This window comes from Anoplophora glabripennis, unplaced genomic scaffold (assembly GCF_000390285.2).
Source record: "Anoplophora glabripennis isolate ALB-LARVAE unplaced genomic scaffold, Agla_2.0 scaffold39, whole genome shotgun sequence".
Taxonomy (NCBI): domain Eukaryota; kingdom Metazoa; phylum Arthropoda; class Insecta; order Coleoptera; family Cerambycidae; genus Anoplophora; species Anoplophora glabripennis.
This window is the reverse complement of record NW_019416254.1, coordinates 329,777-342,251: the sequence shown is the minus strand read 5'-3', so window position 1 is coordinate 342,251 and position 12,475 is coordinate 329,777. Positions and strand designations below refer to the sequence as shown.

At 30.9% G+C, this 12,475-nt stretch overlaps 1 protein-coding gene across 1 annotated transcript in view; it reads left to right on the top strand.

Moving 5' to 3' along the window:
- LOC108915539 overlaps positions 1-10,318 on the top strand; it is a 20,237-nt gene extending 9,919 nt beyond the window's left edge. Inside the window, exons 2-3 of the mRNA XM_023457202.1 lie at positions 5,609-5,846; positions 10,226-10,318. Of these exons, the coding sequence (XP_023312970.1) occupies positions 5,609-5,846; positions 10,226-10,318 (331 nt within the window). The remainder of the gene's footprint in view (positions 1-5,608; positions 5,847-10,225) is intronic.
- The last annotated feature ends 2,157 nt before the right edge of the window (positions 10,319-12,475 follow it).

Genomic DNA, 12,475 nt, shown 5'->3' with positions numbered 1-12,475 from the left:
ATCTCGTAAATTATACAGGGTGTCCCGAAATTAATGCAACAAAATTTGGTCATAGATTACATTTTTTGTTTGCATTTAATATAATAATAATAATAATAATAATAATAATAATATATTCTATTAATATAGCCGTATAACAAGCAGTAGAAGAGGTAGGGTCAGAAGTAACCCTAAAACAAGCAGTATTAGAGGCAACCTCAGCATTGTTGTTGTTCATAATTTTCTTCCCAATCTCGATTTTCTGCAATCCCAAAATTGCAGCTTCGGCTTCTAACGGAATATTTTCTGTCAAAAACTCCATCACGTTCCACACTCGCATTAAAATGATTTTTTTTATTTATTAGCAACTATCTATGTCGACCGTAGTTGTTGATAACCAATACCTGACTCTTCAAGTTTCTTTTTCATCACTCAGATAAACCGTCGCACATCACACGTGAGAGTCAAATGTCATTAATGCGTGAGAATTTGTACTCACTCTCTCGCAAGCATGCGTGAGTCAAACATCTCACTTGATGTTTACTTTTTTCACTTATAACATAATGTACTATTTATGTTGTAAACGATACTTTCATGACAATGATATACGGGGAAAAAAGCCATATAGATACTTGTAATCTTGCAAAGCTAGTAACACCATTGCATTTATAAGCTACGCTAACAGATGAGTCACTGTAAGAGCTGACGCTTGTCCACAAATTTTGTCTATTGTAGGCCGTCAGGGGGTACTGCGAACGACGTCTCCAAATCTGACTAATTACGCATTTATCAGTATTATTTATTACCTTTATTACCCCACTATAACAGTTTAAGCAACGAATTGTTTCTTTTTGAGGTAGCCTTTTTTAGATCTAACGACATTGACCTTACTGCCAGGTGGCCGCAGACGGACTAACTTCTCCTAAAACTGTAAGCGATGTCAGTTATTAGAGAGACCCTCTTTTCCTTTATATCTAATCTAATATCAGTTTTTAAATGTATGAAAACAAAGTATAAACCTGGAATATACAATTCATACTCGGACCTTAAACATATTACTTTCTAATAAAAGGAGATAACAGAATTCAGAGTAGCTTAAATGTCAGATAAATAAAAAACCACTTAAGTATGTTGATGGCTTACATTTGACAACCTCTTTCCCCCTTTGGATTTCGGGTTAATGGTTCTCACCGTCATAATAGAAAATAGTTAAAATTCATTGCAAAGTAGTGGAGATGAATAGAGTAGTAGAGATTTATTTAATCCGCGAAATATTTAACTTATTTGTTTAAAAAATATTAAATTAGTTCTTAGGTTGCTTTAACATTTATAGCACCTAAAGCACATAAAACCCTTATAAATTTAGGGGGAAAGTTTCAAGATTTTGTTGAAAATGGCGGCAGTACAGTGGTAGGCAGAAATTAATTATTTCTTTCATTAGCAGAAGTTTATTAATTAAGGAAGCGCTTGAGATTCGTCTTGGTGTTTACTCAGCGTCATCTCAACCCTTTGGCACGGCTTTCGGATGAGAGCAACTTTAAAATGGAAACTTATAAGATCGTCTCTCGGCTCGAACAACAAAATTAATTATGTATATGTAAACACGCTAGTTTTTCAAAATATGTATTAAAATTATTTTACAGAGTACATAGACCAACCCTTTGTCTTTCGGGATTTTAATTAGTCGCCTATTCTTTTATTAATAATTAATATGCATAAACGGTGTTCTACGTTATCTAAAGTATATATTATTTTATTTAGATGATCATCTTACAGATGTTCGGAAGCAAGTGGGCCATACGTACGGTAATCTCAATATTTTGCATCCTTAAAAAAAAAGAACCTTCAAAAAAACTTTTTATTAATTTTTTAAGATATGCTCAACAACGTTCGGGCTTCTACATAAAATTTGGTATAGGAGGGTTTCTAGAAAAGCTGGAGTTGATGAAAACAAGCATATGTTTTAAACCTAAAACGTAGAGGCCGCACAAAAAAAAATGTATTTGTATCAGATAGTTTTAAATAAAATAATTTATCGCAACTATTATTTTATTATATTCAAATGTATATATTTTCGAGGAACTATGTAAAATATTTTCTGTACCTAATCTATAATTTTTCTTAGAATTATAATATATATACCAAAAAATATATATTGGGGATGTCGCCAAGTGGTAGTTGATAAAAATCTCTTTTTTAACTTAAACCAAGCTTTCGATAATTATTTATTATCTTTTTCAAGGTTAAAATGGTTCAGTAGAGTTACATCATAAAACTTAGAACTGCTTACCAACCAAACTAAACCAAAAAATATATATTGGGGATGTTAACAAGTGGTAGTTGAAAGAAAACTCTTTTTTAACTTAAATCAAGCTTTCGATAATTATCACAGTTCCACAAAAAAAAATCGAGAAAATTATCCCTGGAGTCTGACTACGTCTATCATATGTTTTCGGGGTCGCTGAATCCAAATTCCATTTAACCCTACCACGTCAAAATTTTTCATAACCTTAACACCTTAATCCCTTAAACCCTTAAACCCCATAACCTCAAAATGCCACAACCCCAAAATCCCAGAATCCGATAAGAAAGAGAGAAAGAGACTTATGCGCGTTAAAGCCCTGAAACACAGTATGTTCGAGTATGTTCTTGAGCCTTAAGGTGGCCATATTCCTGGCCGAAAAATAGTGAAATTTCTGGAGTTGTTAGGTACTGAAATCTTTAAAAGTAAAACGTGTAGAACAAATGTAAGCACAAAAATAAAATCCTTGATGTTTTGTTTATTCATTGTTACCATTTAAATTTACTCAAATAAAATAATAACTAAAAAAAAGCGTTTGTAAAACATGCGTTTGCTGTTATTCTAACCCCACATTTTAAGAATTATTTTCACGTACTTATATATAAAAGTAAACAATTTTATATGTAGGATCACAGACAATATAGCGTATCGCTACAGACTGCTACTTAAATGCTGGAAATTGGCAACCCGAAATGGAAGCAGGGTCTCCTTAGCCGGCTTCCAGCTCTAAAATTTAGCGTGGTAACTCTTCTACTTGCTAATAGGCGGCAGTTCCAGCGGTGGCTTTGTTGCCAAATAATAACTACTAAATAAATTTAATGCTTTCAATTATGTAATTAAAGAGATATGGAACTTATCTTGTGTTTGGAAATCACATTTGCCTTAAATGTTAAATAAAATAAATCAAGTTAGAATTAAAACTATGAATTTACCTATTTAATTATTTATTTTATATCACCTTGGAATGGGAAAATTCAAAAACTCGAAAGTAATGTTTTTAGATTTGTGCGTCGACTTCCAATATGGTACGATATCAAAACCTATGTTTAAAAAAATTGCATTATACAGATTGTGTATCCTTAGATGGGTATTGCCTCTTATTGTTGATTTCTTTAGATAGGTAAATAATTATTTATTGATAGGATTTATTGATAAGTGTTGCATATTATGGATGTCATTGGTAGTGCCCATATTTGTGACACAAGGTGTTCAAAAAAATTAACACAATGTAAAATTGCTGGAACCTCGAGGAATAGTTGAATACGAAATTTATTTTAAAAAAAAACAACAAATTATCAATCAATACAGAGATAAGATAATGCGTTCGCTTCTGCTGTTGCAATTTTTAACTAACTAACTTTTTTGTTTTTTTGTCCTCATAGAGATAAGCTTTCTATGAGGACAGAGTCACTCTATCTCTATCGCACACTATAACTCTATCTCTATCGCACACTATAACTCTATCTCTCTCGCACACAATCAAACAAAAACGACAGAAACGAACCTTCTTTTAAAAATACATGGGATTTATCATTATTAGAATAACCCATTTTAATTTAAAAAATTTAAAAAATTACAATGAGTTATTCTGATGACGAAAAATAAAACATAATTAACTGCATTATTCAAATAACAATAATGTGCAAAAGTTCTTCTGGAATATTGGCAAATTTACCTTGGAGGAAGAATCCCGTCAACGAACACTAAAAAATATTATTAGAAACCTTAGGTGGCCAGAAAACAGCCCCGATCTCATTGTCAGTCCTTTAGACATATTTTTTTTACCTGAAAATTTGCAAGTATTGAAAAAAAAATACAGGACGAAATACTTGATAATTTTGAATTTGTTTTTGAAGCAATTAATAGTAAATTGAAACATATTTTCAACTGTATCATCACAATCACTTGCATGTTGATTTGTAAAAATTGTAGGTATATTTATGTTATTTCGTTTTTAGTTATTCTCCTTATGTTGTTGTAAAGGTTAGTTATAAAAAGCGTTGTTTGTTATTTTCATAAGGATGAATTTTATTTTTTTTTTAATGATTTTTTTATTTTAAACATATATTTTATGCCAGTAAATTTTGATGTCAAATGAAATAAAGGAAAAGTCGTACATTTGTATTTAAAGTTTCTTTCTATCTTTAATTATTAAACCTATAAGTGGATGTCAAAATACAAAAAAAAACCTGTACCTACATTCCGCGACGTACTAATAACCCACCTTGTATATTAAATAAATTTATCGTCATCATCAAATATTAAAAAAATTATATTACAAGCTGTTTAAAATATTTTACGAATTTTGTTTATTTGGAAATATATTTTCTGCAGTATTTCAATACCAAAAAATGAAAATAGTAGGTAGCTAATTAACGAAATTATGATTAAATAACTTAATTGTAACACCACTGCAGAATATCATATGATACATACATAGATATTCGTTGATTCTTTAAAAACATTTTTATCAATACCTACATCATACATTGAAGTAAATACAGTATCACAAAAAACAGATATTGATAAAAAAGTGTACAAAAGAAATCCGTAAGTACGCCTGGCAACATTACCAAAGTCTTGTTTATATGTTGCTAGGATACGCTTAGGTATGCGGGCCGCTGTATTTGATTCTTCCTAAAATTCTGCTGGTGGTGTACTCTACGGGCAATTCGGAAATTTAAAACTGCTGGCCTATTCCAGGAGCGGTCTGTGGCGATAGCTATTTTGTCTGTGGTAGGACTAAGCAAGTAAATGTTATAAGGAATTATATATAAAAAAGTTAGTATTTTCGTAGATTTCTGTATCTAAAACCTTGATGGTTTGATCGTTTTTTGCACCTGTTTATTCGTTTTACTGCGGCGTCTTTGAAAATACTCATGTGGCATGACATAACATTCCTATTATTTGATAAGCTTTAGATTATTCAGTTATTAAATGTTTGAAATTATTTGTCTTTGCGGAAAACACTATTTAAATAATATGGGGCCCTTAAACCTAGACCAACGAATATAATAGACCTCTTAGAACGCTGAGGGTTGGAAATCGGGGACGAAATCTTGGGGGAAGTGTATAGTAGGTACCTATATTATAGGTTTCTCCTATGTAATTTTGGAGGACAGCTATAGTCTAGTATAGGCTCTACGTGCATTTCAATTTCGTCCCTGACTTGTAACCTATGAGCGTTCTTCTATAAGAGGTCTATATTCGTTGCCTATACTCTTTAATAACCTCATAACCCCATAACCTCATAACCCAGTAAAGAATATACTGAAGTGCCAACTCTTATGAGTCATATCTTCGGACATCATTGCTATTCGTGTGAAGCAAGGAGAACACACTGTCGAAAAGCACTCCGAAAAGTGAGAGGCAAGGGGACCTCACTTTAATAAAGCACACCGAAAAGTGCGAGGCAAGGGGAACACATGTTAATAAAGCACCCCAAAGGGAACAGCCTACTACGTCCTCGTCGTTGTTCCTGAGTTCGGCAAAACAAGGTTCTCCCAACGAAAGTCTCGTTCTCACTGGGTTATGGGGTTTCGGAGTTATAGGGTTATTGAAGATTGTGAGTTTAAGGCTCAAGAAGCATGCATGGCTCGAACGCTTCAAAACACATAAATCTCTTTCTTAACGGGTACTAGGGTTTTGGGGTTATGGAATTTTGAGGTTACGGGATTAAGGGGATTAAAGCTTTAAGAGATTAAGGGGTTATGGGGTTATTGGAATTAAGTGGTCAATGGATAGGTAGGTAGAGGATTTATTGCGTTTCTGGGCCTATTTTTTGAAGTTATGAAAAATCCTGAAGTGATAGGGATAAATGGATCCAGAATTTGAATTCAGCGACCCCGAAAACGTATGATAGACATGGTCATACTGCAAGGGTAATTTTCTAGATTTTTTTTGTGGAGCTGTGAAAGCTCGAAAGCTTCCCTGAGAGAATTTCTTTGCTACGATTAGTAAAAATCCATTAACCGTAGCATAATATCTGCATTAAATAGGCGCCAAGTGAGTTTCCTTCTTACCTCAAGAAAAACTGCTTTGCTGGAAGGAACTCACTTGCAGTAAGTAGACAGTTTTGCTATAATCCCTTTGCTACTTCAACTAAGTCAACTCATTAACTTCAAGCGACTCAACTCATTGACCCCAAATGAGTCAACTCATTAACCCCAAGCGAGTCCTCATTAATCCCAAGCTAGTCAACTCATTAACCTCAAGCGAGTCAACTCATTAACGCCAAGCGAGTCAACTCATTAACCCCAACCGAGTAAAATCATTAACCCTTCAACTCATTAACTCCAAGTGAGTCAACTCCGTATTTACTATTTTTCGGTGTTGTTGGCTCTCCTCACTCTTCGTGCACCATGCAATGCAACTAAAAATGTTGTACATACCTTCAAACTAGCATAAATAATCTTTAAATCCCTATTCGAGAAGTGAGAGTTTGTATTCAGCCACGCATGCATATAAGTACTATTGCATACCTACGCAAATACCCAAAATCTATTTATTTTAAAGGACCCAATGACTAACGATTGACGAACGTATATCCGGTGCTACGTGGTGGCATATCCGGTTTATTTTGGAAATTATTAAGTGAGGCCTCCGTTACAGTAAGTGAGCCCTAATTTGCTACAAATAAGGACTGACTAACCCCATTTGGATCAATTCTAAAAAGATGTATTCACTTACCCGAGCAAAGCAACTCACTGGGGACAGATAGACAGTCCACTAAAATAAAATTCCAACTGAACTGTCATATAGCCACTAGACTTTTTTTTGTTGTGGTAGCAAACACGTTTCAACAAAACGTAGGTACCTACTTACTTGTGGCAGCATGAATTTTTTTTCTGTGACAGCATAAATTTTACCTACTGTCACTAAAATATCTTAGCAAAGCCCCTCACTTGGTGGATTTCTTTCAGTGTTGGTTTAAGTTAAAAAAGAGTTTTCTTCCAACTACCACTTGACGACATCCCCAATATATATATTTTTTTGGTTTCGTTTGGTTGGTAAGCAGTTGATGTAACTCTTATATGAACCATTTTAACATTAAAATTTTTTTAATTCCAATATTTTACTAAACAGCAATATAAATGGTTTTTGTAAATACAAATATTTAATTCTGCATACTTACCTATTTATGTTTCAAATATGTAATTTTAACAAAACTGGCATTTATAGGTATTTACATGGTAAAATATTAAGTAAGTAATGAAAAACGAAAATAGATCTACAAACAAAAGTTTTTTGTTTCCACTAATTGCCATTATCGACACGACCTTTAATTATTCTAATTAAACTATACAGGGAGTTCCGGAAATGGTTGGAAAAAAAAATGAAAAATTCTTGTTCGATTCTGAAGAAAAAGTTGCTGACTTCCAGAGCTGGAAGGATTTTCACAAAAAAAATACCAAATACTATTTTAAATATAAAATAGTATTTTGTATTTTGTAATTAAAATACATTTCTTATAACCCTAAAAATATTTTGTATTTCGAATATGTACTTTAATAAAGTACCTATTTTGTACTTTAAAAAGGTATTTAACATCTTCTAAATGTAATTTAAATACACTTGAGTATTTAAATTACTCGAAATATTTAAAATACGCAAAATATCTATACCAAAAACAAATACTTTTTGCCTGTTACGATTGGCGACTGGTACAACACGTGCTAAAAAAATTACGTTCCCACCTGCACGCCTGGATTTAGTGCATTCTACTCTGCATTCTGCAATGTGCTATTCTGTTGTACGTACTAATCAAGTCAGTAGTCAATTATCAAAATTTAAAATTAATTTATTTTAATCATTAGTGGACTATTATAAGAAAAACTAATATAAAATGATGAGTGAATTAAATATTCTGAATGTCCAGTACACCAAATGAAAATGATTATTGTGTCCAGACTTATGACTAGTTTTTTTTTTATTTATTGATGATCTTGAAATCAGGCTTCTCTTGCACATACAATATATATTTTTTAAGTTACATCTTAAGAGTTTCAGATTTAATATTTCACAAAAATATTTTAACTGTTAATGAATATTTTCAATATATTTACTATTCAACATACTAAGGCCCGGTACTTTGAGTCTCGGTTAAAGCTTGTTTAACTGATCAGGCGATTAGACTGTATATAATACTGATTTATTTTATAATGTATATTCACACTCTAATCTCCTGATTAGTTAATCAAGCCTTAATCGAGACTCAAAGCACCGGGCCTAAAATACTATTTTAACTAAGTTATTTATATTTAAAATACTTTGCCAAAGAAGTACTTATTTTGTTTTTAAGTATTTTAAAATACTTTCGTACTAGTATTTTGTAATTTGTATTTTAAATACATTTTGTCCAGCTCTGATGACTTCATATCTTCATGTGAATATCTCGAAAGCTGTTTGACATAATTTAATCAAACTTGAACTACTGACATCTAAATAAAAGTAAAAATTTACTGAATTTTTTATAATGATTAATATCAACCAGCCGCGGAGATACTAGCAAACACCGTCACTATGGAAGAAATTTTCTTTCTTGTTAATATAATTTCGAATAAAATTTTCAAAATTATGAGGTTCTTATTGTTTTGTTCAAAATTGAACCAAGTATTCTATCATTTTAGTTTTTACAACCATTTCTAGATGTACCCATGCATTTTTTATTTTAAAGAGTGTTTTATTACCTATTTTTTTACTGTTATAGAGGTTTTACAAATAAAAAGGACACAAACGTGGGACACGTGACACCTTGTATATGTATATTTATATGACAAGAGAAAATTCAATGTTTTATATTTTCTAAAGAAATTTATGTTAAACCTATACTAATCTTTAATTAAGCCACCATAAATTTATTAAACTAAATAAACGTTTATCTTAATTTAAAACTATCCTAATTTAAAAAAAAAATTATTACTGAGATATATTATAGAAATTATATTCTTAAAATAAGTGTATACAATCATTTGACCAAAACTATTAAATTTTGTATTAAACAAACGTTACATTAATATACAATACAAAACATAAAAAATCTATGTATGTAGATCATAAAATTAAGAATAGAGTTCATTTAACCGTAAGTATATCAAATATTTATTATAAATGCTACCTATTTTTGAAATAAGAAATTATAAGTATTTGTTGGTAGAAAAATAAATAAATAATTTTCTTGAAGAAAATATTTTCTTACCCATAGGTACCATAGGAAACGTGCGATACATTAAAATCAAATGTTGTACCCTTGAAGCAAGAAATTATTTTTTTGAGTTCGCCTTTTGTTTTTGGCCATGATTTTATTGTTGGTAGCGGTTTTTAGAAAACGAAACGTCTCAATATTTGTAAAATATATTTCAATTTTCCACTGCATCAGTTACGAGTTACGAATATTTGATAGTATTCTAATCTAATTCAACTTCACCTTTTTTTCTAAATTTGTATTTCTATTAAACTTTTTTACAATTTCGGTCATATTCATTTTCCTATTCGAAAGTCAGTGCCTACTGAAAATAGGAAACCACAAGCGAGGATCTTTGTAGCATTATGATACAAACATTCGGCTCTTGGTAAGATAACCGTCCTAAGGGCTGTGACGTCATCGAAATTAATTTTTTATTTTTCAATTTTATTAATATTTGTTTGAAACACATGAAAGGCCACTTTTTTCTCAACAACTTTTGTTATTAAAGTTTTTTTATATCTCTTTTTTCAAAATATATAAGATTATATGTATAGAGAAATTAAACACTAGTAGATCAAGTCTGTACTGAGTTTGTCAACGTTGCCACGTGAAACAAAATACTTTCGTGTATATATTCGTTAATGTCATATTCTAATAATTTTATATAAATTTACTATATTTATTTAAAAAGTAATTCCTCAATAAAAAAGTAGATACGATTCTGATTTTTGGACTTTTTGTACTTTCGTTTGTCCCAGGAGGAAGTGCACAAACATAAAGAGGCCATTCTTCAGGAAAAAATAAGGTCCCTAACGCCAGTCCAAGAAATCGCTAGTGAGGTATTCCTCTAAATTATAAAAATAATAGAACTTTAATAATTTCTTTAGTCCGTATTTAAAATGTATAGTATTTGGAATATCTCGGATATCGTGAGGCAGATGATTATATAATTTGAGTGACATTTTTTTAGACGATTTGGAGACTTGGGTAGTTCTACAGTATGGCATGTGTAGAATGTTTGAATTTCTTAATTCGTTTGAATTCAGATCACCTCTTTTGGGAATTTTTCTAAATTTGGTTTTATATAAATCACGCAGTTTAAGGATATACAAAGAATAAACAGTTAAAATTCCATTTTGTTTAAAATAAGATCTACGTACGTTTTAAATTGAATATATTTCTGATTATTCTTTTTTGCATTACTTATAAAAACTTTATATCGACTACTACTGTACTCCCAACAGATAATTCCATAATTTATTATAGATTCAATGCAACCGTAATAGTAGATATAGTTTTAAAATTTCTAAACTCCAGATAGCATAATTTTCTGTAGCCAATTTTTAAAAAATTCCATTTATATGAAATTCCCATAAAATGTGATTATCAAAGTGAATTCCCAAAAACTTAACAGCATCAACTTTGCAATAAACCTCCCGTTAAAGACTTAATTAATAAGCTATGTCCCGTCTTAGATTAATAGATGAAAATTCTATACAATTTGTTTTTATTAAATTCAGCACTAGGCCGTTTTGACAACACCAGTGTTCCATTTGAGCAACGCATTCCTCCGATAATCTACATAAATCACACTCTCCCTTTGAGCTAATTAAACAAGATGTGTCGTTTGCAAATAACGAACTAGAACAAGTGACCTCAAGTCTTAGGGTAGGGTCATTTATAAATAATGTAATTAGAGTTAGAGTGTAGTTAGAGTGGGGCTAAAACACTCCCTCGATACCCACAGAAACTTTTTTTGATAAATAAACATCTTTAATTCTTACAATTTGACTTCTATCGCTTAGATGCGATGGAATCCACAATAGTGGTGGGCCACGAATACCATATTTCTCAAGTTTATTGAGTAAGTGAGTAGGATTAATGACATCAAAGGCTCTTGATAGAACGTAAAATATGCCGATGGTTTTTTGATTTTCATTAATTGACTCAATGATACTGCTACAAAATGACATTAGTTATTATATGAGATTATATGTAAAAACACAGATCAAGAAAAGACATAGATACATAATTTATACCTATGTGGTTTGAAGCCAAAATAGTTCATGGGAGGGGTGAGGAAGTTGTGTTTACATTTCCTCATGGGCAGTGGCGTATCATTTTATAGGGGCTGATTGCAACTAAAATAACAAGTTTAATAATTATAATTATAAATTTTATTTTCTGCAGATAACTAGTAATACGGGAAAATATGGTGCCATTAATAGGTATGCTAAGAAAGCCTGTTTTATTTCTTAAGGTATCTATGAGATTATTTAACTTTTCTTCAACCTATTTTATTACTTATGAACTTCACAGTCCCCTACATTTACTTCTTCCTGGAATACGCTGGAGATGATATACTGACACAATTTTACTCTCATTTATATACAAAAGGAATGATACATTTCATCATACTCTTAAGCTTAATGTTAATAAATATGATTTTCACGAGATTTTAACAAAACAAAGTATTTAAATTCCATTTGGGTAGGTATACCCTAGTTTTAATTTTAATAGCTGTATGACACGGTGTAAAATTAGAACAGGTTTAAATATATATTTTATATAGAATTACATGTAGATTTTTACATTGCAGGTTACGGCTATATTACTGGAGTTAAAGTTTGTCCCTAATAAAGCTGTTAATTGGTTTATTTTTTAGGTTGTCCCTATCGAATGAATGTTATGAATGAAAAAAGACAACCATATTATTCAAATAGAAATTTATTGATTATGAAATAAAATATTTGTTGTTAACTTATGCCTTATCCTAAGAATATTATCCTGCATTTTATTACAAAAGTGGTCAGAGCATACATAGGTATATATAGATATTGTTTCTGTATATGGAATTCCCAAGCATCTAAACCAGTGTCTTCTAATTAGAAGATTTTTCGGAAATCTGTAACATATAAAAAAATCGATTAAATTTTTTACGCCTTTGTTTATTTGATTTACTAATGCTTTTTGGCACTTAAATTTTGTCAAAGCGAAATATTTAAATT